Source organism: Heterodontus francisci, chromosome 3 (assembly GCF_036365525.1).
Source record: "Heterodontus francisci isolate sHetFra1 chromosome 3, sHetFra1.hap1, whole genome shotgun sequence".
Lineage (NCBI taxonomy): Eukaryota > Metazoa > Chordata > Chondrichthyes > Heterodontiformes > Heterodontidae > Heterodontus > Heterodontus francisci.
Window position 1 is genome coordinate 157,940,430 of NC_090373.1, and position 27,109 is coordinate 157,967,538.

The 27,109-nt window shown below is 42.8% G+C and overlaps 1 protein-coding gene across 7 annotated transcripts in view; it reads left to right on the plus strand.

The window, feature by feature from the left end:
• Positions 1–27,109, plus strand: part of crybg1a (crystallin beta-gamma domain containing 1a) — a 295,651-nt gene that overhangs the window by 194,508 nt on the left and 74,034 nt on the right. For 4 of the 7 annotated variants that reach the window (XM_068027026.1, XM_068027040.1, XM_068027039.1 and 1 more), the window contains exons 3-8: positions 4,114–6,320; positions 9,371–12,803; positions 16,238–16,282; positions 16,361–16,479; positions 20,335–20,506; positions 22,829–22,968. In XM_068027026.1, the coding sequence (XP_067883127.1) occupies positions 4,114–6,320; positions 9,371–12,803; positions 16,238–16,282; positions 16,361–16,479; positions 20,335–20,506; positions 22,829–22,968 (6,116 nt within the window). Of the gene's footprint in view, positions 1–3,710; positions 3,761–3,863; positions 3,888–4,113; positions 6,321–9,370; positions 12,804–16,237; positions 16,283–16,360; positions 16,480–20,334; positions 20,507–22,828; positions 22,969–27,109 lie in introns of those variants that run through there. The other 3 variants (XM_068027035.1, XM_068027046.1, XM_068027050.1) reach the window with 3 other exon arrangements.

The following is a 27,109-nucleotide window of genomic DNA, read 5'->3' on the forward strand; positions in this document are numbered from 1 at the left end:
GGACTTTGACCCAGCGACGGTGAAGGAACGGCGATATAGTTCCAAGTCAGGGTGGTGTGTGACTTGGAGGGGAATTTGCAGGTGGTGGTGTTCCCATGTATTTGCTGTCCTTGTCCTTCTAGTTGGTAGAGGTCGCAGGTTTGGAAGGTGCTGTCGAAGGAGCCTTGGTGCATTGATGCAGTGCATCTTGTAGATGGTACACACTGCTGCCACTGTGCGTCGGTGGTGGAGGGAGTGAATGTTTGTAGATGGGGTGCCAATCAAGTGGGCCGCTTTTTTATGGATGGTGTCGAGTTTCTTGAGTGTTGTTGGAGCTGCACCCATCCAGGCAAGTGGAGAGTATTTCATCACACTCCTGACTTGTGCCTTGTAGATTGTGGACAGGCTTTGGGGAGTCAGGAGGTGAGTTACTTGCCTCAGGATTCCTAGCCTCTGACCTGCTCTTGTAGCCACGGTATTTATATGGCTACTCCAGTTCAGTTTTCGGTCAATGGTAGCCTCTAGGATGTTGATAGTGGGGGATTCAGCGATGGTAATGCCGTTGAATGTCAAGGGGAGATGGTTAGATTCTCTTTTGTTGGAGATGGTCATTGCCTGGCACTTGTGTGGCGCGAATGTTACTTGCCACTTATCAGCCCAAGCCTGTATATTGTCCAGGTCTTGCTGCATTTCTACACGGACTGCTTCAGTATCTGAGGAGTCGCGAATGGTGCTGAACATTGTGCAATTATCAGCGAACATCCCCACTTCTGACCTTATGATTGAAGGAAGGTCATTGATGAAGCAGCTGAAGATGGTTGGGCCTAGAACACTACCCTGAGAAACTCCTGCAGTGATGTCCTGGAGCTGAGATGATTGACCTCCAACAACCACAACCATCTTCCTTTGCGCTAGGTATGACTCCAACCAGTGGAGGGTTTTCCCCCTGATTCCCATTGACCTCAGTTTTGCTAGGGCTCCTTGATGCCATACTTGGTCAAATGCTGCCTTGATGTCAAGGGCAGTCACTCTCACCTCACCTCTTGAGTTCAGCTCTTTTGTCCATGTTTGAACCAAGGCTGTAATGAGGTCAGGAGCTGAGTGGCCCTGGCGGAACCCAAACTGAGTGTCACTGAGCAGGTTATTGCTAAGCAAGTGCCGCTTGATGGCACTGTTGATGACACCTTTCATCACTTTACTGATGATTGAGAGTAGGCTAATGGGGCAGTAGTTGGCCGGGTTGGATTTGTCCTGTTTTTTGTGTACAGGACATACCTGGGCAATTTTCCACATTGCCGAGTAGATGCCAGTGTTGTAGCTGTACTGGAACAGCTTGGCTAGGGGCGCGGCAACTTCTGGAGCACAGGTCTTCAGTACTATTGCCGGAAAATTATCAGGGCCCGTAGCTTTTGCAGTGTCCAGTGCCTTCAGTCGTTTCTTGATATCACGTGGAGTGAGTCGAATTGGCTGAAGTTTGGCATCTGTGATGCTGTGGACTTCAGGAGGAGGCCGGGATGGATCATCAACTCGGCACTTCTGGCTGAAGATTGTCAGCCAGGACCCCCAGAGCTCTTTCATTTTTCATGCACATCATTTTTTTTCATTTAAGTAATAGCCTCTTCCTGGAATTTTTTTGTCCCTGTGTGAAGCACTTGGCATTTCCCTACATTGAACAGCTGCACTTTCACCTCCTCGCTCCTCACCATCCAAGGCCCTAAACACTCCTTCCAGGTGAAGCAGCAATTTACTTGTACTTCTTTCAATTTCGTATACTGAATTCGCTGCTCACACTGTGATTACCTCTACATTGGGGAGACCAAACGCAGATTGGGTGACCACTTTGCAGAACACCTGCATTCAGTCTGCAAGCACGACATTTTAATTCACCACCCTGCTCTCATGCCTACATTTCTGTCCTCTGCCTGCTGCAGTATTCCAGTGAAGCTCAAGGGATAGCACCTCATTTTCCACTTAGTCACTTTTCAGCCTTCTGGACTCAACATTGAGTTCAACAACTTCAGACCAGTACTGCCATTTTGATTGTGTATTTTTAACCATATACCCTGTCTTAAACTTGTTTTTTATGTTTTTGCTTTCAGATAGAGCTGTTCATTATTCTACCATTAACACTTGCTCTGGACAAATGCTTTATCTTACTATCTCCTTTTGTTCCATAATCTCTGCTGCTCTCTTACCCCCCCCCCCCCCCCCACCCCCCACCTTTCACTTGCTCAAAACCTATTCCATTTTTAACCTTTGCCAGTTCTGATGAAAGGACATCGACCTGAAATGTTAACTCTTTCTTTCTGCACAGCTGCTGCCAGATCTGCTGAGTATTTCCAGCACTTTGTGTTACTGTTAATTATTGAATTTCTTCTACCATGTCTATTCAAATCCAACTGTAGCTTACCCGAAAATAAAATTAAAGTACTGTAGATATTAGAAATCTGGGATATAAACTGAGCAAAGGTCATCGACCTGAAATGGTAACTCTTGTTTCTCTCTCCACAGCTGATTCCTGACCTGCTGAGTACAGCATTTTCAGGTCTTATTGAGGATTCAGTTTTGGATTCCACCTCCTACTTTAGTTCATAATGAATAATCCAAACATCCAGCCGGTTTTTCGGCTTTTATCTGGTCCCTCCTTTGCCAAAGTTACGCCTCCATTGTTTCCTTTCAGTGAGAATCTCTTTTGCCTTTGTGTTTCCCTCTCAATGGTTATCATGTTTCCTGGCTGGTTGGGCCGGTAACGTAACATCACTTGCTTTCTGAACTGAGCCCGCGTCTGAGGCAGCGGCGCTCACCTGGAGCCCGCGACACTGAGGCAGCGGCACTCACCTGGAGCCCGCGACACTGAGGCAGAGGCGCTCACCTGGAGCTGCGGCATAGAGGCAGCGGCGCTCACCTGGAGCCCGCGATACTGAGGCAGCGGCGCTCACCTGGAGCCCGCGATACTGAGGCAGCGGCGCTCACCTGGAGCCCGCGACACTGAGGCAGCGGCGCTCACCTGGAGCCCGCGATACTGAGGCAGCGGCGCTCACCTGGAGCCCGCGACACTGAGGCAGCGGCGCTCACCTGGAGCCCGCGATACTGAGGCAGCGGCGCTCACCTGGAGCCCGCGACACTGAGGCAGCGGCGCTCACCTGGAGCCCGCGACACTGAGGCAGCGGCGCTCACCTGGAGCCCGCGATACTGAGGCAGCGGCGCTCACCTGGAGCCCGCGACACTGAGGCAGCGGCGCTCACCTGGAGCCCGCGACACTGAGGCAGCGGCGCTCACCTGGAGCCCGCGATACTGAGGCAGCGGCGCTCACCTGGAGCCCGCGATACTGAGGCAGCGGCGCTCACCTGGAGCCCGCGACACTGAGGCAGCGGCGCTCACCTGGAGCCCGCGATACTGAGGCAGCGGCGCTCACCTGGAGCCCGCGACACTGAGGCAGCGGCGCTCACCTGGAGCCCGCGATACTGAGGCAGCGGCGCTCACCTGGAGCCCGCGACACTGAGGCAGCGGCGCTCACCTGGAGCCCGCGATACTGAGGCAGAGGCGCTCACCTGGAGCCCGCGACACTGAGACAGAGGCGCTCACCTGGAGCCCGCGACACTGAGACAGAGGCGCTCACCTGGAGCCCGCGACACTGAGGCAGCGGCGCTCACCTGGAGCCCGCGACACTGAGGCAGCGGCGCTCACCTGGAGCCCGCGACACTGAGGCAGCGGCGCTCACCTGGAGCCCGCGACACTGAGGCAGAGGTGCTCACCTGGAGCCCGCGACACTGAGACAGAGGTGCTCACCTTGAGCTGCGGCTCAGAGGCAGCTTTTTTGAGATTTGTATCAGTCTCATCGAGAATTTAAGTCGGTATTGGGACAGTTTCTGCCCGGAAGGCGTTCATTCAAAAACAATCTAGTCCGGGTAAAAACGCGCCACTTGCCATAAATTAACAATAAAATAACGCATTTCCTGTGGCTGCTCATCGGCTATCGATCGTTAACTGCGTGTGCCAAAGCATTTGAATGTGCATGTCGTGGTTCTGGCCTAGATTTTATTTGAACATCGTTTGAAGTTTTGTATTGCATGTAAAATCTGTTTTCTGTGGGTTGCCTGTTCTCTGAAACTGTCTTTATTTTTTTTACTTTAGTTTCAAAATATTCGTTTTCCAGTCTCCGGAAAGGCAGAAGAGGGCAAAAAAAAGCAAGTACTGGATTACCTGGGGGGCATTTTTAGTTCTACCAGAAGAAAGAATTCAAAAATTGCATCTCCAGCATCCTTAAGCCAAATCAATTCTGTGGAGGAATCTCCTCCAGTGTCAAGGGAGTTCAGTCCTTCAGGGGAGAGTACAATTGTAGGAGAAACTCCTGATTCAGGAATTCCCTCATTTTCGCAAGACCACAGGAGTAAAGGAGTGCCAGAGGCTACAGCAGCTGACCAAGGTCTAGCGGAGATATCACACGGCTCCCCAGAGGAAAGGGGCCTGTTATCAGGCGTTGGTAATCCAGCTGAGCAGTCTGTAAGTTCACCTGAAAAAAGCGACTTTGCAAGTAAGAATTCCATAGTAGTTGATCGCAGCCTGCAGAGCATCCACAGGGAAGCTGAAGAAAAGACTGTACCTGAGTGTGTTGGAGAACAATTATCTCCAAAGACTGTTGGTAGTAATCCAACAAAGGACTTTGTAGCCACATTTGTAGGCAATCTGACAAATGTATTTGGAAGCACATTGGTAAATAATGAGGATACTTCTTTAGCTTCAGCCAGTGCAGCTGTAAGTTTGCTCTCTGATGACAGAAGTGTAAAGGAATGTGAAATTGGTGAACTTGACTCTATCAATGAAGACATATCACAGAACACTGGACAACTGAAAGTTAGTGCATTTGTAAATAGTGACAGGTTGGCTGAAGGTCAATGTGATTGTGAAACTATTGCTCACTGTGTAGATATTCCAGCCATAAAGGAATGTGTTTTACCAATTTCTGAGACTGTGAGGATTGAGCAGGTAGCTGAAGTTGTTGACATTGATGTACACCCTCCTAAAATAAAAGAAAATTCAAATGTAACATTGTCAGAAACATCTGTTTCATTGCCCATTAACAATATTGATGTGAAACAAAAAGCTTTGAAAACGACTTTGAAAAATGAGGAACCTGCCCAATTGAACCATTCTGCATTTCAAAGATTTGAAAAGGAAACTGAAAATCACAATATTACTGAAAAATTATCATTTGCATCTACCTTGGCAAAGCAAGAGAATACATCCAAGAAAGACATATTCGTACCAGATACTAAAAAGAACCAGGTTGAGGAGACAGGAACCTCTTGTGTTCCTCACGTTGATGAAGACACAGAAACCTCTCACGATGTTAAACAGTTCACCGCAGGTAACCTATCAGGAGAAAATCATAATGGTGTAGTGGAACCAGAACTGAATGCAGATAAAGCACTTACTAACTCTTTCATTGATGTCGTAAATTCTAAAAACACAGCTGAAAATTTGTTTTCAGGTTTAAAAACTGATTTGAATTCAGCAACACTGGTGTCTGATGAAATGGATGACCAATCTCCGATGGAAGCCAAGCAAGGTAAAAGGAAAGGAAGAAAGAGGCGATCCCTGAAATCTGGACAGCAGTCTGGTAGAGATACTGGGACTGCAGATACTAATGCAGTTGAAAAAGAATTCAAAGAAATAGTGTCTAATAAGCCCACTCAGCAGTCCTCTGAAGTCTCAGCTAAAACTGCTTCCTCACCAAAGCAAAGTACGCCTCCTTTGGTTCATTGTAAAACATTGCCAGAATCTTTTCCACCCAGTGAGAAGTCTGCACAAGACGTATCCAAGCCGGTTACATCAAGCAAAAATATCTCTCCATGGGTGCCTTGCAGTCCAACTTCAGGTAACAAAGTAGAGTCCCCAGTAAAATGTTCTTTGGAAAAAACGTCACGTACTGAGTTCGGCTGTTCTAAGACTTTCACATTGACACAGAGCAGTACCTCGCATTCTGGTGAAAAAGTGGAAAAAAATATTGTTTCAGAAAACTCTGACACTAACTTCGTTGTTGCAGGCAATGGAGCTGTTGAGGGTTCTCCAAGTAATGAGGATTTCATTCATTCTTTACAAAGTTCAACCACTGATGAACTAGATGAAAAAATAATTGCTTTAAATTCTGCAGATCAGGACGGTGCTATTGGTTTAATTAGCCAAATATGTAATCAGCAAAACAGTCAGACTGAGCAAGAATCTGGTGCTGACCCCGGACAACTGAAAACTCTGGAAATTAATGACTCAAAAAGAAAAAGTAGCAAACATAATGTAATTACTTCACAACTATATTCCACGGTGACCACAAGAGTAAGACTGTAAGTGCATCCTTTTTTCTTTAACTCAGCATTGCCAACATACCAAAATAATTGAATTAGGCAAAATTTCCACATCCTCACCCCGATCCCATCCTTCTCCTTCTCTGCTGCTCACTTGGACTGAATTCAGTGATGTGTAACCTTGATGCCCCATTTGGCCTGTGAGCTGAGTTTCAAACCTATATTTGCAGCATTGTCTGTCTGCTCTACCTAACCCACTGCTGTTGCAATTCTCATCTATGCCTTCATCGCCACCCTGTTCAACTTCTAAAGTGCAAGCTTTGCCAAATTCTTGAGCTCCATCTTGTCCCAAGCTCCACTGCATACTTCTTTATCCTTGTTCAGTTGTTCAGCTTCCCTATCACCTCTGACCTTGCGTGCCTCTAGTGGTTATCCATTCTCAGTTGCAGATCCTGGCATGTTCCTTACCCTTGCAACCTCTTTTGGTCGTGCATCAGCTCATGCCCTTCGTCTTTCCAATCTAGTTCTCTGTTCATTTCCAATGTCAACACACTCTGCTGTAACTTTGGTGGCAAAATATTCAACTACTTTTCACCTAAACTTGGCAATTCTCTCTCTAAGCCACTCTGCCTTGCTGCAACCCTTCCCTCTTTGAAAAACCTCTTCAGACACTGTGCCTTTGCTTAATCTTCTACTACTGCCCATTTTCAATTTTTCTCCTTTTGTTAAATGCCGTCAGATGATTATCATGTTATAAGTGCCAAATAATTGTATTTTAACATTGTTTGCTCAAGGCGCTAGTTTCAGTTGACATGTATTAATATATGTATAGTATATGCAGTAAAGTGTTGTATAACACTAAGTGTAGGATATGCAGTTTTTTTGGGAATTTAATTTTAGAAACTGATGTGCTGTATCCGAATAGTTTTCAGTATTCATTTGCTCTCCAATGTTTCATAAATATTATTAGTACAAGTCCAATATCCAAATTCTGGCACCCTTGGGACCAAGACCGTGCTGGATTTCGGATTTTCCCAGATTTTGGCCACATGGAGCAAGCGACAGCCCATCGGGTCAGCCAGAGCCCGAGGATGAGCACAGGCCTCAGCTCATTGCCCGCCCGAGTACTGTCCCTGGCCGACTGGAGCCCGGCCCTGGGGCAGAGAGTGGGGAGTGTTGGGGGGGAGGATCCACCAGTCGCTACCGGCATTTCACAATTTTAAAGCAAGTTGGGTAGAAATTGACTGAAAGAGAAAATTAAACTTAAAGGAAGCATTGACTTAATATTACTCTTTAAGGAGGATACTATAAAAGTATAAAAGATACTATCTTCAGTCTTTTCAAGTAATTATGGTCAATTGACACTAAACTATTGTTGCATCTGAATATTTTCAAAAATGTCTGGTTTTTGGACAGCTGCAGTTTGGATATCGGATCTGTAGGTCTCCTATCATGCCACTTATACTATGTAAAGCACAATATATTGGACTATTGTTAAGCTGTGTTTAAACTTACTGTGCCTTTAAGGTCATCATGTATCTTTATTGTAAACATTCTCTGGTCAATTATTACTGATTGGTGACAGAAGCTTACAGGTTGCTAGATGCTTGTAAATGCCAGTCTCAGATCAGTTTATAAACTTTTGTCGCCAAAATTAATTGACCCGTAATTAATTAAAGCATAAAATGACTGCCTTTTTTACGTTTGATGCTTTGATTTGTAAAAAATCTCAAAGAAAGTGACCAGTGGTGATACACATGGTAAATCAGGCGATATTGTTTATTCTTTGTATGGAGAGGGCAACAACGACTTACATTCATGCCTACTAGAAAAACAAAATACTGCATTCTGTAAACATAAAGCAAATTATTGCAGATGCTTGAAATCTGATATTTGGATATTACCCTGTTAAAGTGGCTTTTTGAAACTCCGGTGAGAACTCAAGCTTTGTTTCTGGGAAGGTTAATTAAGAAACAGCAGACTTTCTGGGTTGAGTATTAAGAGTTATACAGAAATTTGCATTGGTTGAGTGTGAAGTTCAGAGGATTAATCTTGCAGTTTTATATATATATATATCGATTAGAATCTGAAAGAAGGTTTGTAAATAAATAACTTTGTAAATACAGTAATTTTGGTGACTCAAATCAACGTAATATAAACTGGGAAATTTACTAGTTGAAGTAGCAGAAGTAGGACGAGCAGATGTTGCATAAAATAATTTTTGAATGTAGAATACATCAGGATGGCATCCATAATACAGAGATGATCGAATCTCCAGAAACCCATGATCACATTGTACTGACCTAAATATCAGCTTTGACTCAGTGGGTAACACACTTGCAACCATTTTATTTCTTGGTCTTGACTGAGCCAAGTCTGTTTGTCAATGGTTACTTGTCACCTTGATAAATAAATAACATTAGTTGATCTCCTGTATAGTCTTCAGATGAAGCAAGTTTAGGGAGTGAGGATAATTGGTTTAGGGCAGTTGCTGTGTAAGTGGCGCTTTCCTGCTTTTTGTGGATAGGACATACCCTAGGCAATTTTCCACATTGTTGGGTAGATGCCAGTTGTAGTTGCTTGGCTAGGGGTGTGGCTAGTTCTCGAGCACAAGCCCTTTAGTACTACAGATAAGATGTTGTCAGGGCCCCTAGCCTTTAGCCTTGTCTTTTGTACTGATGTACTTTTTGTTCCAAGTCTCCTTTATTTTTAAAAAAAGAGAAGGAAATAAATTTCACAGTAATTTTCTTTATTTAGAGAAAATACTTGATGTTTTCCAGCCTGTTTCCTGGGGTCTGGGTATTTCCAGGACGATTCCTTCTCCTGTTGATAATGGCAACACTCCAGGATGTACCCTGTTATTGATATCATCAGGGCAGCCTAGCAGTGAGGGAAATGTTGCTTAAAAAAAATTCAAATGAAACATGGTGAGACTTTTTTTTAGAGAAGGCGGGAGAAAAAAGTACAAGGGAAGTGCTTCACTACCTGCTGATGCCTCCTATGAATCTCTGCAGCTTTATTGTTAGAATACTGAGCAAACTTGTTCACTTTCCTTGTGTGACTTATATTTTCTTTGTTTGTTTTGACAGACCATCAGCTGAAAAGGAAGGTGCATCTGGTGCCTTGATCAGTTCAAATCAACAAGGAACTTGCACTGAAACTAGAACTGAGGAGGAAGAGACCATTAGAATTACTCTACCTAAAAAAACGAAAGCTACTAGTCATCACCAAGTTGACTTTTTTGCCATCAAGGATCTGCCTTTCACCTCAAAGGAGAATAAAAAATACACCGGTAGCCTAAAGATTCAATTACACAACAAATCTGACAAACGAGCAGATGCCACTGCAACTAAAATTGGCAGAAAGCAGCCAAACACTTCCAAGAATGCTGAAGCATCTGGTGATGTAAATGTAGAAGTGAGACATAAAGCAGATGAAATTTCAGAAGTGATCTGTGTAAAAGATAGTGATACAAAGCACATTTCTGCAGAGGAACACAAAAACACAGAAATGAACACCACAAGTGCCCATGTTGAAAAGATGTCTTTAAAAACATTTCCTGATGCACAAACTGGTGAACCAGAAGAAAATAGCTCACTTGGAATGGTTTCTTCAGTATTGAGTGCACACACTGATATGAAAGGTCAGTCATCTTCTGTGGATATGCATATTTCTGAAATAAGATTATCTGAAATTGATGCCCCTGCGAAGAGTGTTAAAGGACACAAGGCAGACCTAGTTGCAGCCACCACTGACCTTGTCCTGTCTGTATCATTTCCTGGAGCAGGATTGCAAAGTCAAGAAGTGGAAGAAAAGGCCGTGTTACCTCTAAGTGTACTGACTTGTGAAACCACAGTGTCTGAAATTGAGAAAGGTGCCCCCACAAAAACTGCCAATAAACAAAAGGCCATCCTAGGCGAGGCAAAAGGTGACCTTGTCCAGCCAGTTCAGCAAAATATACCCAAGGTAGAAACTCGAGACATTGAGGTTGCGGACACAACACTACCTCAGAAAGTACAAACATCCATAACTGCAGCGTCTGATGTTAAAGACATGAATGCAAACCATGTTGGTAACCAAAAGGGTAGGTTAAGTGCTGCAATAGTTGAAGCTGCACAGCAAAGTCCATCAAAATCTCAACCTAGAGAGATAAAAGATATAGTTTCACCTGAGAGAACACAAATGTCCGAAACAATACCTGAATTTGAGAAAGAAGTGCCTGCAAAGAGTGATAATAAGAGGACATCTGTCTCAGGTGCAGCAAAAGGTGAGCTTGCTCAGGAAAGTTTACCAATGTCTCAAATTAGTGATTCCAAAACAAAGATCATGTCTCCTCAGCCCATACAAATTATTAAGAGCACTGTGTCTGAAATGAAAAAAGACACGAATGCAAACTGTGTTGGTGAGCAACTGGAATGCTTGGGTACAGCAACACTTGAAGGTGCCTTAGCTGTACAGTTAAGTTCATCACAGGCACAACCAGGAAGAACTGAGATAAAAGACACATCACCTCAGAGTGTAGAAGTGTCTGAAACAGAGAAGGAAGCACTTGCAATAAGTTTCAATAAGGAAAAATCAGGCACCGATACATTAACAAGTGATGTTGTCCTGCCTTTGCAAAAGAGCACGATAAGTTTAAAATATAAGGAAAAAGAAATCCATGACATACCATCTGTGAGTATGGAAGCCTCTAAAATCATAATGCATGAAAGTAAGACAGACACCCCTACAAGTATTGTTAGTGACAATGAGTCAGGTTCAAATGTAGCAACAGTGGGGCTTGCCCTGCCTTTACAGCAGAACATGCCTATGCTGCAAAATAATGACTCTGAAATAAAAGACACAGTGTCACTTCAAAGTGTACAGACATTTAAAACAATGGGGGATGAAATTAATAACAAAACATCTGCAAACAGTTCTAATGAGCTGAATACATTAACCAGTGATCATCTCATTCTACCTGTACAAAAAGGGGCTGTCGACTTGCCATATAGAGGAGTTGAAGTAAATGATGTATCTGTTTGTTTAGAGGCATCTAGCACAGTGGCTGAAATTAAGAAAGGTGCCCCTGAAAATGGTGGCTGTGACACAGAGTCTGGCTCCACTGCAACAAGAGGAGGGCCTGCCGTGCCTGCAGAGCAAAGCATGTCTGTGTTGGAAAATACAGGCTTTGAAATAAGAGAGGCAACATTGCCCCAGAGCATAGAAACCACTGAGTCCGAAATGAATAAAGATACTTCTACAGCTGCTGCTTTTGAGCAAAAGGCTAGTTCAGAGGCAGCAACAAGCAAGTTTGGTCTACCTGTCTTATCAAGCACACCTAAAGTGCAATATAAACAGATGGAACTGAAGAGTGCACTGTCAGCTTCCAGTTTAGAGGCACCTACAGGAAACATATCCAGAACAGAAGATGCCCAAACAGCAAGTGCTATTGAGAAAATATCAGAGCTGAGTGCAGCAACAAATGAATTTTCTCTGCCTGTCCAGAACATAATAGAATCACAACCAAGGGAAGCTATCGTAAAAGAGGCTCCTGTGGTTGATGATACATGGACAACTAAAGCAATTGTTGGTCCCGTTGTAGACCTAGATTCATCAACAGATGGCTTTACATCATCTATAGAACAAACAGCCTCAAAATCCCAGGAGGGAAATGAATTGAATGTTTCATTCACTGAAGGCAGTAGCTTGGACAGCTCTTCTGATATGGATAGCTTTACAGAAACAATTCGTAAATATGGCAATCCTATTCAGTTGCCGCAAAAGAAACAGCGAGTTCCTAAAGTGCCTTTTGTGCCACCGTTTGCCATGCCACCAATTCAGGAAGACCGTATGTCACCAAAAAAGGAGAAAACATTTGATCCAAGTTCGTTCAAAGTTGGTTTAATGAAAAACAGTAAGCGTGAAAACATCACACCTTCCACTCTCCTCAAAATGCAACAAATTGAAACAAAGTCTAAAGTAGTTAAACGTGTGTCTGCAGAACAGAGCTTGCTTTTTAAATCTCTGAAAAATAGAAGTTCACTTCTGCATTTTCTAAAACGGGATGATACAGGGAATGATTTTGCCTCTGAATCTGACAGTAAAAGATCACGTTTGGATGTTGATCACCTGCTTACCCAGACGTCCAAACCATCAACTGAATTTGTGATGAAACCCACTGATCTCACACTGAGAAATGATGTTGCTAAAGAATTTGAGTTTGATTTGTCAAATCCACCCTTTGCAGAGACACAGTTGCCAAGCTATATGGAAAAACCTAATAACTCTGAGGTGGGAAAGAAATCTGGTAACTGTGAGGCAGAAAAGCAATCAGAAAATGGATTAACTATCCCTGACTTGAAACCAAATCTTTCGGAAATTAATACAAATTTTGGGGATATTACGAACACTTGTGCACTTGACGGTATACCAGCATTCCAGGGATCAAATACTATAAATGGAAATCAAAATCTCCCAAGCTTATTTAATACTGACCTGTTCAATCCTAATTCAGTGTTGCCTAATCTACTAGAAGTTGGGGTAAGTTCGTTATGGTTATTATTTGGCACTACAAATTAAATGTCATTTGCTATGAAAGTCTAGCTTCAGTATTATGATCTAGTAAAAGTATGTCAAGTTAATTGACAAGTGTTTTCTGGTGAATGGTATTGTTAAGCTTGTAATATAAATTTATAAAATAGCTTTTATCACTTGACGACTGCCATACTAGAATATTTTTTTAAAGATGCATTAACTAATAAAATGATAGAATGGAGAAACATTTCAAAAGTAATATCCCAAGTTCCTTGTCCTTTACAGAGAATTTATTTGAGTCTTATACCCATACAGTTACATAAGACAGAATGGGGGAGGGGAAGATGAAGTGCTGTGAGCAGGCAATTTATATACTAATTTAGCACATCAGTTAAAATGCTCTCTGGCGTCGGGGACGTCGTGGAGGGGGGGCATTACAATTGCTGTGCATCTACGGGCCCCACATTACAAGCCTGTTATTGAAATGTTGATATTCTCCACTGCTTTAGAGTATATTGGGAATGTGAGGTATTGGAGGATATTTTCAGATCTGTCTGACTTGTTGGAAGAGGGTCTGTGGAGGAAATCTGATATTGTGGGCTGAATTTCATTAGAGCGCCACAAATCGTGGCGGCGCGCTTTGAAGTTGGCGGTCTTCGGGCGCGGATACGCCGTCGCTGAGCCCCCGCGATAATTCGCACAGGGGCACATTTAAATGGAGGGGGCGGAGTGACCGCACAGGTGCCAACGCCATTTTTAAAGGGCTTCAAGCCCCAGATGAAAGTTTAATTTTTAAAGTCATATTCAGGTGATTGTTGTTAAAAAACGTTAAATGAAAGCTGGAGGCCCTTTCCCACCGCGCTCCCCCATTGTTTGCTTTTGGGCCTTTATCAACAAAAATATCTTTATTCTCAGCCCAAACTTTCCTCCCCAACCTCATAACATTTGCCCTTCAACCCCTTCCCACTATCCCCACAGCCAATACAAAGTGTTTTCCCCGTGCACCCCAACCCCCACCCTGATAATTTCACTCCGCTCCCCTCCCCACCAGTGTCAGAACTCCAAACAGAGTTCCAAAGGCACAGGAGTTCCAGCCAGTGGGCGGAATATCGGCGTGGGATGGCTGCCGGGACAAGGTAAGTTGATTTGTATCTTTTTAACTTAATTTTAATATTGAAATGAAGGCCCCCACCAATGAGTGGCGGGGGGCGGTGGCCACACCAAGGCCTCGCCACCACCGGTAAAATGCGGTGGGGCCTTCTCGGCATCGGGGTCGTGGCGGGCCTCTTTCCAGGCCTGCCACGCCCCCCGACACCAGAGGCCTTATAAAATTCAGCCTTGCATGTTGAACTTGGGCAAAGACTCATTCGACTGGGCTGTCGGTCTGCCCATTGAGTGGTCCTCCTAACATTACGAATTTAGGCTGGTCAGTATTTGACTGTTGGGTAACCTCATTGACTTTAGATACTGCTTTGAAGGCCTGAGTATAATTGGGAAAATTTAGTACTGTCAAATTCTGCTTATAGCTTGCTTGGTGAAAACTTGTTAGCCGGCATCCCTGCTCCTCATCACTTTCCAGTGACTGTTACTGGAAAGTGCCTGTGTATGCACATACGCCTGCCAATCCAGGATTCGGGCTTATCTCTGATGTTCATGACCAAATCACCTTCCCGAATGACCATTTTGGCAAGATACCAGGGATGGAGTGGCCAGTAGCAGCCTTACCCTTCAAGAGAGTAGGTGGGCAAAGTGGAGGAAATAGGGTGGATGAAAAAAATTGCATGATTAGGTCTTGTACAGCTCTAGAAAGAAATTGTGAAAGATTGTTGTATATATCTAAATGAAAATCTTCCCTCTTCTTTCCAATTAAACTTTGGGTTTGTTTAGAGTATGGACATGGGAGATACTTTCAGAATAGAAAATGTGTTCTCCCCTTCTGAAAAAAAATGGAATAGGAACTTTGCAATATTTCTTCATCAACCAAGCATGCGGAGGTTTTTTGTAACTTGCCTTGGTTTAAAGTGTTGCTACACTGATAAATGTTGATAGAGGATAATCCAATAGAAGTTCTTTCAGTGGTCTTAGCCTATTTTTATTCTCTGTGGAATTAGCAAAGCTAACTCCTGAAATATTTGAAAAGATCTCTGTAGCTGATATGCACTGTCTTCAGGAAAATAAATCTTCCTTGTGGCTGATGCTTAGATTGTTCACCTGTAAGAGGGAGGTTAAAATGGACACAGAGTAGCAGTTGAAGGATAGAGGAGTGACCAAAGCCGTAGTTGAAAAGGAAAATTTTGGGGAGGATTTTGAAAGAGGGGAGAGACCTGGCTTACGGATTAGTTTTGGAAGAGAATTTGAGTGCAAGGCTGAGAAGGTTGATGACCCTGTCATGGATGGTAGAGCGGCAAGGAAGAAGATGCATAGTCGGTCAATGTTGGAATAATGGATGTTGTGAGACAGGGTGTAGGGTGGGAAAAGGCTTCAGAGGTAGGATGGGCTGATGCAGTGGAGGAATTGGTAATTGACAAGTATTTTGAAGTTAGTGCATTGGTACATTTCTGTAAACTTGGGTCTTACTTTAGGTTCCAGTTATCTTGCAATAAGCCTCATTCCACACTGCGTTTTCAGCTTTCTTTTCTAAAGATGATAGAAATATTAAGAATTACTTCAAGGATTTCAGGAGAACAGTTTTAAAAATGTGTTACAAGAAAGGGCTGGAAGTGTAGTGATTCCTATACTCTTATACAGTACAGAAATTAACGGTTTTGTCCAGCGAATATGTAGAAATTCTAGTTCATAATTTTCTCATGTTAAGTCAAAGGACTTAATTTATTTTGTAGTAAAGGAAAGAAGCTGCTGTTGTACACATGAATATAAAAGAAACAATTACCCCACCTATCCTGAACAGAATGGTTGTTGCTGGGATGTGGTCCAGTGGCACAGTACTCTGGGTTCTCCACTATCTTTTCAGTGAGATGCCCATCTGCATTGTTCAGACGGACATTAAGAGTTGTGAATCCTCCTGATGTCCCAGACAACGTTTACCCCTCAGCCATCAGCACCAAAAGTAGATTAGCTGGTCATCTCATTGCTGTTTGTGGGGCCTTGTTGTTTGCAAAATTGCTATCCTGTCTGCCTACATTGCATCAGAGATTGCACATCAAAGTAGCTCATTGTTTGTGAAATGCGTTGGAATGTTTCTCAGAGATGTTATCAGGTGCTATATAAATGCTTGATAAGTAAAATATGACACATAGATTGCACAGTTCATTACCAATAGTTGTATACTTAACATAGGGAAATTCAGAAATGGATCTTGGGCCAGTAATGTACACTGTGCTTCTAATGTCCAGATAAAGTGGGTGAAAAATTGTAATAGCTAACAGGATGTTAGATTATATATAATAAAAAGGCTAACCAGATTTTAATTCTATTAATAGATGCCTGGAACGAGCGACTTAACATTAAACCCTAGACCTGGAAAGGTAAGGATCACATACCAATATTTAATGAAGCAATTTGTTAATGAAACGCAGAGTTTTTAAATGGAATCTATTTTTCAGATTGTCATTTACAATCAGCGCAATTTTTGTGGAGAAGCTATTGAAGTCTTCCATGATGTTGAGGATGCTACATCCTGGAAGCTGCCGTCTGAAATTTTCATTAGGGTAGTAAGAGGCTGGTAAGATATGCAGTAATTTTGCATTGGGACGTTTTACTATATTAAGGGCACCATATAAATGCAAGTTGTTTTTGATGTCTGTTATTCTTAGACACTAACTGATGTTCACATTAAACTTCATTGCAGCACTATTATCTCATATCCTTATCATAATGCAATTTGAGTATTGCTGAAAATAGAGACATGTCATAGCTTTTCATCTTACACTCATCAGGACACTCTGAAAGAATATCAATGTAAGGGAAAACAACAACTTTATACTGTATGAGAAGAGAGTGCTGGTTGGCAAATAAACTCTGATTGGTAGAGGCGTTGCCATGGAGAATGCACCAGCTTATGGTGATTGACAGTTAACTGCCAAGCTTTGTTTGAAATGTAAACCAGGCAGCTTGACTCTGGTCAAGACATTACCCTGAGGAATGAACCAGCGAATGGCTGTCACTTATTTTGTTTAGCTGAAACAGGCACAATGCTTGTACATGTTCTTTCTGTCTGCAAAGAACAGGGCCCTGTGTATTAATATATGTAGCTTCCAGTACACGCAAATGCGCCACACTGCGAGCCCGACTGGCAATCTTCAGTTGGTTGTCAGCATAAATCTTAGCATACTGAGGATTATTTAGCAAATCGCGGAATCACATCTAATGTTGGACACTGTGTTTTGAGTTTTGTAAGCATGGGCTGGTTGAGTATGGCCTGTACCTTGCCCGTTGCAAACCGCCAGTCTTTGGGACATACGGCCTATATACCTAGCCCCACACTGGCATTGAAATTCATATATCACATTACTCATTTGTGTGATAGGCAGGACGTCTTTTTGGCTTGACGGCAGCATCGTGTTAGTGGCGAGCACCACACATGTTGCTACTGCGTGTTAGCAGCGTGGAACAGCTAGCTTCAACTGTTGCTCAAATATTTGGGATACATTACCCTTCCAGGGTAGACTGGGCACTTTTCAGGGCCAAAAATTATGCCTTAGGCCCTTTCATAAGTTTGCGTAATATACAACAAGAAATGATCTGATCAAGGTAGACACTATCGCACTGGATGTCTTTGATTCACGCTATGTCAGCATCAGCTTGCATGGTGAGCAAATGGTCAATCTTATAGCCCATGGAACTGTAAGAATCCCAACACATGTATTGACCAGTGAAGGTAGTTTTGTGGTAGACCGTGGTAAAGAACCCCTTAACAGATTTCTCAACTAGTACGTCAAGGAAAGAGAGCTCATTTGACTGCTGCATTTCAAAGGTGAATTTGAGCACAGGATGGAGCCCATTAAGACATGTAAGGAAATTATTGCATATAGCTGCGGATTCAAATATAGCAAACATATCATCTACATATCAGAAATATGTAAGACATGTTTCTCATAGAACCCAATAAAAATGTTCTTGAGAGCTGGGCCTAGAGGGGATCCCATGGCAACACCATCTATTTGGGCATATATGGTGTCGTTAAAACTGAACTCCACTGCGTGAGTTGCCGTGTTCTTAAGTTCAATGAATACAGATTCACGCAATGGTGGTGGGTCTGGATCGCCATGATATAGTGCTGCAGCGCAAATATCTATGGCTTCCTTAAGTGGTACATTGGTGAATAGGCTAGCAATGTCAAGTGAGCACATGGACATGGTATTGCATTCAATATGCAAGTCCTGTTTGGTCTTCACAAATGTGAAGAAATCGTTCATGTCTGTGGAGAACTTGCTCAAAACTGGTTGTAACAATTCCCCCAACCATTTGGCCAATCCATGTTGTGCAGAACAGGTCACAGATATGATAGGGCGTAGAGGGACATCACTTTTCTGTGTCTTGAGCAGCCCATACATACGTGGATGCAGTGAGCCACGAGGACAAACCCTACCATATATATCGCCCAGCAGCTCATTGCTCTTACACAAGCCCAGCAAACATTTTTTTAGCTTACTTTTGAGCGAGATTGTCAAGTCCGGTCATACACATCAGTAAATCTGACAAAGGGACGGGAATCGTCATCCTTGACAAGCGCGACTATATAACGGGTCCAAATTTGTATCTGTTGGACTTGCCGCTCAAATATGTGGTGTTTGCCACTAACGGGATCCTGCCATCAAGCCAAAAAGACATCCAACCTATCATACAAATGAGTAATGTGATGAATGAATTTCAGTGCCTATGTGATGTTAGGTATATAGGCCGTAAGTCCCAAAGACTGGCAGATCGTAGCAAATAATATGTTCCTTCCACTGTTCGCAATGGGCAAGGTACAGGCCATACCTAACCAGCCCATGCTTGCAAAACTCAAAACACAGTGTCCAACATTAGATGTGATTCTGCGATTGGACAACATTTGCTAAATAATCCTCAGTATGCTAAGATTTACGCTGACAACCAATTTAAGATTGTCAGTAGGGCGCGCGGTGTGGTACATTTGGGCATACTGGAAGCTACATATATTAATACACAGGGCCCTGTTCTTTGCAGACAGAAAGAACATCTACAAACATTGTGCCTGTTTCAGCTAAATAAAATAAATGACAGCCATTCGCTGGTTCATTCCTCAGGGAAATGCCTTGACCAATCAGAGTCAAGCTGCCTGGTTTAAATTTCAAACAAAGCTTGGTAGTTAACTGTCAATCACCATAAGCTGGTGCATTCTCCATGGCAACGCCTCTACCAATCAGAGTTCACTTGCCAACCAATCAGCACTCTCTTCTCATACAGTATAAAGTTGTTGTTTTCCCTTAGTATTTCCCTTGGTATTCTTGTGGATTGTCCTGATGAGTGCAAGATGAAAAGCTTCGACAACATGTCTCTATTTTCAGCGCAATGCAATTTTTGAATAATTTGTAATAATGCCTAATGCTAAATAGTGTGTTTGAAGTAAGTCACATATTCAAGTAAATTTAAAGTGTGAAATTGAGCTTGTCTGTGTTTCATGTTGATAAAAATAAATTTAAAAATTGAACAGTGAAAATTTGAAGTAGAAACAGAAAAGCTAGAAATACTTTCTCGGTCAGTCAGTATCTGAAAAGAGAGAAGACAGATTAAGATTTCAAACAGAGACCCATGATCACATATTACCAGAGATTACAGACATGGTTTTTATGTCCAGCATTTGGTATCTTAATTTTTGTTCTTTGTCAAATGTTGAAAGTTCAGGATTTGGGCTGGGTCTGCAATTTGTGCTTAAGACATGAAAGCAAATATGTTCTATTGCAATTAGAGAGTGCAATATTTCCTTTGGCTGCTAGATTTACTATGAGATGATTTGTAATGACTAATTGTGCAGTTACACAATATTGATAAAGTTGGTACAAAATGGTTTTACGAACATACGAACATATGAATTAGGAGCAGGAGTAGGCCACTCGGCCCCTTGAGCCTGCTCTGCCATTCAAGATCATGGTTGATCTGATTGTAACCTCACCTCCACGTTCCCGCCTACCGCCAATAACCTTTCACCCCCTTGCTTATCAAGAATTTATATACCTCTGCCTTCAAAATATTCAAAGACTCTGCTTCCACCGCCTTTTGGGGAAGAGAGTCCACCGCCTTTTGGGGAAGAGAGTTCCAAAGGTTTTGCTTCGTACAAGCACTACTGTTTGATTGTAAATGCACAACTAGTTGTAAATCCTTATTGTACATTCAGTTCAATAGCAAAGCATAAGCCTTATAACAATATCTCAGTTCCTTTCCACCTTTAATTTGGAATGCTTATTATGTGTGAATGGATTTGAAATGGTGACTAGACTGAAATGTCATCAATGTGCATGAAAACCTAAGTAGAATTTAGTGGGAGGCAGAATTCCATAAATGTTGTGTGACTGGTATTCACAGTATTGATAGTAATATTGAAATATTTTGCCAACAGTTGGCTTCTTTTTCAAAAACCAAACTTTGAAGGTGGTAAAATTGCATTGGAGGAAGGTGTAGTGGAGTTTGCAGATATGTGGGGAGAGGAGATGGATGAAGACAGCTGTGACAAAACATCCACATCTACACCTAATAAAGCTTCTATTGGCTCTATAAGAAGAATAGTCAAGGTAGGTTTGCTTCATAAGTATTTCAGTCAAAAAGTATCCAGTTGTTGATGCATATGTTAGATTCGACAGGTTGCCAATAACAAAGGCTTTTGAATTTTCTGTTGGATAGCAGAGGTTGAATGAATTGGTTTTCTCTTACCATATTCTTTTTTCTATTCTCTGTGTCTCTACAATCTTTTACCAAACCACCTGCTGCTCTTGGGTCAGAAAAATTGCACTGATGAAATGGTTGTCAGTTAATTCATTTAGAAAGACTCCAAGGAGGCAGGGAGGAGAGAGAGAAAGAAACTGAAAGAGCTTCTCCAGTGGCTTAGTGAGTAAAGGCAGTAGAAAGGTTTAACAGTTAGCCTGGAGTATGCAAACTCTGGCCTGTGGGTCATACGATAAAGAAAGATAATGGGCTTGTGCGTGAATTGGATTTTAGTGAGGGAGAGTTGCGCATCATCAGCCTCACTCTCTCGTCCTGACCTATCTTGGTCCAGTGGCAAGATGAGTCTAGAAGGCTGGAGATAGATCCGATGCAGTGGGTGACTGGGATGTCTTCTGTGTCTTGTCAAGATCTATGCGTTCCACAACATGGTGCTGAACCGCCTTCAAAGCCATTGGACTTTGGATTGGTCTTACCGCCGATCCACCGGAATCGGTCTTTGCATGCCAGGGTAGACAAACCCAAATTTGCCGAGGATAGGAGACCTGATGGCTACCCTCACCTGGCTTGGCCAGCCTGTCGAAGTAGCTTAACAGGGCGTGGCCTTTGTTGCATGCTAACAGCTACTTGGAGCCACAGATGAGAACTGGGTGAAGGTGAGGACCAATACGGGACGAGCCACTCCGAAGATAGTGACAAGCCCACCTGTGAGAGGTGCTACCCTTCCCTTACACCCCTAGATACCCAACCCCTGAAGTCCCTCAGTACTCTGAGGTAAAGCAAGGTAAAATTAGTCCAGGTTTCCACTCCTAATCATCCAGTGACATCTGTGGCAGAATGATTAGAATTTTAGCTTTGTAGACCTCTTCGAAGTTTGTGAAATCTTGGAGCATTTGCTGATTGGTACCGTTGTGAATGATGTACTGTTAAAAGCTTACAGGGGGCTGAATTTTACACCACCCCAAAGAGCGAGATGGTGGCTGGGGGGGTGGCATAAAATGTAACTGGATGCTCTGGGATCCCTTCCCGACCCGCTCCTGCCTCCGCCCGCCCCAGGCCAATCAAGGCCCTTAAGTGGCGGATTTTACGCGTGGCAAGCGGGCGTCCTAGACCCGAGAGAAGCCACCTGACAAAAGCAGGCGGCTCTCGAATATCCCGGGTTGGGGGGGGACCTTCATGATCGGGCACCCAACATTTGACACTCCCCTCCTCCCCCCCAACCGACCACCTTTGCCTCGACGGTGCCCGACCGATTACCCCTGGCGAGGCATCCAAAACTTATCTTTGCTCCAGGCTCCCTAACATCTTCTCTTCACGCTGGGTTGTAGTCCCAGCAGTGGCCACCGCTCTCGGTGGCGCTGCTGGGACTAAGAGCTGCCGGCCCACTGATTAGCAGGCAGCTCTGTTAGGCGGGACTGTCTACCTCAAGTGGGTGGAAGTCCTGCCTCACACCAGTTGAAGCCCAGTGACCTGCAAAAATGCGGATCGGATCCCTAGGCAAGGCGAAAGCGGGTTTGCCACTGACTTTTCAGTCGGTAGCTGGCTCCTGTCCACCTAGGGTAAAATCCTGGCCACGGTCCTTTTGTTCTTGACATTGTAAGGTCTCCAAGGTAAAATAAGCAATAAGTGTTACATAAATTGGAGAAGTGCAAAGGAAAGGAGAGAATACACTACTCTTGATGTTTGAAGATGCTGCATCTGGTTGGTGAAGAAAACTTGAGTGCATTGGTTGATCTGTTTTGGTGAGTGGCGAAAGATGAAGAGAGAAGGGGGAAGCGGAGATCCACCTGAAATTGCACATCCCAAATCCAAAGAAAAGGAAAAAGTATAAATCCAGAAACAACCAAATACACTGTTATGTTGGACTCTGTTTATCACCACATTTTCCAGAATTTAATGTTGGAGGCACAAGTGGCAAATTTGCATGAGGTCTAAAGGACCATTATTAGTATCAGTGAAAGAAAGACAATATAAATAAATATTATAATGTAGCCAACTCTAGCAATATTTTATTTAACAGTAGACATGACATCCTGTAGAAGGAGATTGCAATAATACCTTTACTAATGTCAGCATGTTTTGAGATCGTCATATTTTAAAGCCAAATATTCTTGTGGGGTCAAATAATTACAGAGAGTATGGTGATCTGAAGATTTCATTTGTTATTTTTCCAGAAATGGGGTTTATCAGAAATAGATTTATGTACACAACTACATGGTTTGGGAAGGAGAACAACATACTTTGATGACATGGAAGAAATACGGACATATGGGATTATGGAGCCTATATTTTCCCTTGAAGTACATTCGGGCAGGTAAGTAGAATGTTTTGATCCTGAACATTTCCACTGTGAACTGACAGAAAGTGAATTTCAGTTAAATGCCTCTGCCTCTGCCTGCTACTCAGGAATTTAAATGACTCAACGACGGTACTTCCAGTTGAGATGCTTTTGGACAAGAATCTTAATCAGCTGAAATTGACCCCACAGTAATTTTGCTGGCCATAACTTGGTGGAAAAGACTATAAAGCCCAAAAGAAGTCACATAAGTTGGAAAAAGAATAAAATTGTAGTGATTGAATGAATGATGGTATGAACTTTGACCTCTGACTTTATAACGGAAGTTGGCGTCCGCCAAACTGCTATACTGAGTACAGCTTTCGGACTGAAATTTATGGTACGGTGGCGGATGTAAACTTCGCGGAGCTGTGGCGATATTAAACGTGGCAGCTAATTTAAATGGCCAGGGCAAACCGTGACCCCCCGCCCCCACTTCCATTTAATGTAAATTTTTAAAGAGAGCTATTGCAAAAAATTTAAAAAACATTTCATTTGCCCCTCTCTCACCTCCCCTCCCAATAACCATTCAATGCATTACTTGCCCTCTTGACCCCCAAAAATACGTCCCCTGCCCATTTCACCTTCCCGCTCTTCCCCAAAGTTCATAAACTATAAACTTTACCCCTTCCCACCATCCCCTACACCAATGAAATTACTTTGACATGCCCCCCCCCCCCCCCCCACTCCCGCGCACTGAAAAACTTACCTGCTCCCCCCTGCACACCAGTGCTCCACCTCGGATCCCTGGATGGGGACCCGAAGGCACAGGAGTGCCGGCCACCAGCACCAATATCGCAGTGGGATGGAAGGCAGAGGCGAGAAAGTAATTAATGCCTTTATTTACATTTATTTCAATATGAGAGGTGGGGGTCCACCATGAAGCCTCGCTGCTGCCGGCAATATCGGGCTGGGCCTTCCCAGCGTCGAGGCTCGTGGCGGGCCTCTGCCGGAGGCATTTTCCAGCCCCCCTTCACGACCCCTGACATCGGGGGGGTCTGTAAAATTCAGCCATTTGTTTCAGTAGTTGAGACTATATGCAGCTAAATCTACCTTTAATTTGGTGTCTTAATTTGAGTTCTGGGATATTGAAATTCGTGATCTGGGTCCCAAAATAACATTGCATATTCTGGCTCTTTTAAAAAGCAAGTCTTCTATGGGGCTACAAATTGTTATTGGGATTTGTTACATGGATTAAATAAGGCATTCTCATTTTGTGTGAGACGCATGATGCAACGGCTGAGTGACCCAACTCAGCCTAATAGAAATCTGCCACGACTCACTATGACTGTCTGTCAGGAAGAGCAGTTTTAAGGAGATCGTTCCCGATCTTGTTCTACACAAGACAAACAATGGAGATATTTTTGGCTTGGTTGATTGGTATGCTTTAAGTTTATTATACCTTTTTACTGTTGATAATTTTCTCGTGTTATTCTAGTGTTAACTAATTCATTACAGTCATTTGTGTAATCTTGTGCCAGTGACATACCTTGATCTTTTCAGAGAGAAAAGTATAATTAATGCAGATGTTATATGAGAGCCTGTTAATGTAAGGTGGAACACACTGCCTTTGCAATGTTTGTGGTTGGTTGTGTACCTATTTTCGTTTTTTCCTCTTTACCATCCCAGTGATGGTTTGCCTGGAGGCAACAGCCAGCAAACTTCCAGAGGAGGCCCCAAGCAGGCATTAGTCCTTTTGCATGTGCAAATAAAGTGCCTAAGGCCTGTTTCAGGCTGGACACTATGTGCTGATTTTTTTTTTTAGCCTTTACCATTATGGCAGTCGACTTGCTTCCAGCTCACAATATGACTGCACTTCCCGATTGCCATACTGGAAGCTTATGAGACTATTTAGTGCCCAAAAAACAAGCTCTGCAGCTGAATTTCTCTGCCTACATGTTTATCAGTTGTCAGTCCTTTTATGTGACCATGGAACACAATTAACACAAGGTTATGCTGATTGAAGAAGTTAAAAGTAACTTTTTAATAAAAGGAAATTTACAACTTATTTTCTATTGATAGAGTGAGCAGTAATTACATAGAGTACTGAAACAGGCCCTTCAGCCCACTGAGTCTGTACTGACCAACAACCACCCATTTATACTAATCCTACATCAATCCCATATTCCTTACCACATCCCCACAATTCTCCTACCACCTACCTACACTAGGGGTGGTTTGCAATGGCCAGTTTATCTATCAACCTGCAAGTCTTTGGTTGTGGGAGGAAACTGGAGCACCTAGAGAAAACCCACACAGTCACAGGGAGAACTTGCAAACTCTGCACAGGCACTACCCAGAACTGAACCTGGATCATTGGAGCTGTGAGGCTGCAGTGCTAACCACTACACCACTGTGCTGCCCACAATCATAATGACAAACTGGTGCTCAAGGAGGGGGATTGAAATGTGTGATCTGGGTCCCAAAATAACATTGCATATTCTGGATAGTACACATTCTATTTTCAAGGCTCCTTAATCGGTATAGACTAGCTGAAACATTGACTGACTATATAGATTTTTTTCATTCAGAAGGTGGCAGCTTGCGGCTTTTTTGGGGCTTTTTGTACTGCTTAATTACATCAGTGATGTTTGTTTTGCTTTGCTGAGTACAGTAGAGGTTTGTATTAAAGTGGGGCTGAAGCTTAGTTGTCAAAAGCATATTTTTATTTATAAAGGTAGAATAATGGGTCTTTTAAATTATACTATTAAAAAAGTATTCCAAATATATACCATACACTGTATTTCAAAATTGATCATGATCCTGTGCTACTGTTAGAATTGGTCCCCACTATTGGAAGTGGCTCGTGTAATCTGTATAGAAGCAGCAAGGCAAGCTGTGACAGTGATAAGGTCAGGTGATAACAAAGTTTACTGAAATTCAAAATAAAAACTTCTGAAAAAGAAAATGGTTAAATGCTGACGGCTACTTGCATCTTTAAGTGCCAATATTATTTTTGCCATTATAAATCATTTTCATGACTTTTTGAGTTTATAATTTATGGGCAACTGCCAGACATGCAAGTGCACAAACTGGTCATGCTGTGCCAGATGGAAAACTCATACTATAATTTGGTGCAATGTTCCAATTTTCGGTGCTGATGTTTAGCAAAATGATGATCGATCATATGCCTTAAAATTGATCGCAGTTGGAGCGTATCCAATGTATGGTAATAAACTACATACAGAGATTGAAACCATAAGTTCCAAACATTATAATGAAATTGCTGGAATTTTTAAAATGGACTATTTGGGGACTATTTAATCTTCATTTCATTTCATTTTTTAAGGTGAAAACCCTCATTTCAAATTTAGTGCAGTTAGTGGTTTAACTCTGGTATTTGATTTTGGCTTATGCTAGGCTAAAGTACAGGAAACAATCTGGGTTGTTGTCTGGACTGTGATTAGAAGGGAGTTATTTTCAGCATTTGTTTTTTTTAAATCTGCATTTGCAGCCTTTCTCTTCTATTAACTTCCCTTATTTACTGCCTTTTTTTGTAGAGATACAGCACTGAAACAGGCCCTTCGGCCCACCGAGTCTGTGCTGACCATCAACCACCCATTTATACTAATCCTACACTAATCCCATATTCCTACCACATCCCCACCTGTCCCTACCACCTACCTAAACTAGGGGCAATTTATAATGGCCAATTTACCTACCAACGAAAGTCTTTTGGCTTGTGGGAGGAAACCGGAGCACACGGAGAAAACCCACGCAGACACAGGGAGAACTTGCAAACTCCACACAGGCTTGAATTGAACCCGGGTCGCTGGAGCTGTGAGGCTGCGGTGCTAACCACTGCGCCACTGTGCCGCCCTTTTTGTGGGTGGATCTGTCACTGTCCCAACTATTTACACATTATTTTACTTTAATATCCTCCTTGCTTACATTGTCTTTGTATAATTTTATAATCCTGCTTTTCTTTTAAGCAGGTAACAGACCATTTAACCTATTAGCTTACAGTTACCTGCTTTATCCTCCTGTCTCACCTTTTGTTATTCAATTAATATGATTTATCTTTGTATTAAGTTCTGATCTTATGTGTGTTACATTATTTTATCTTCATTTCTGATGTTCAGCATTTCGAGTGTTTGCTTTTATTGGAAGAGCTTGAGAT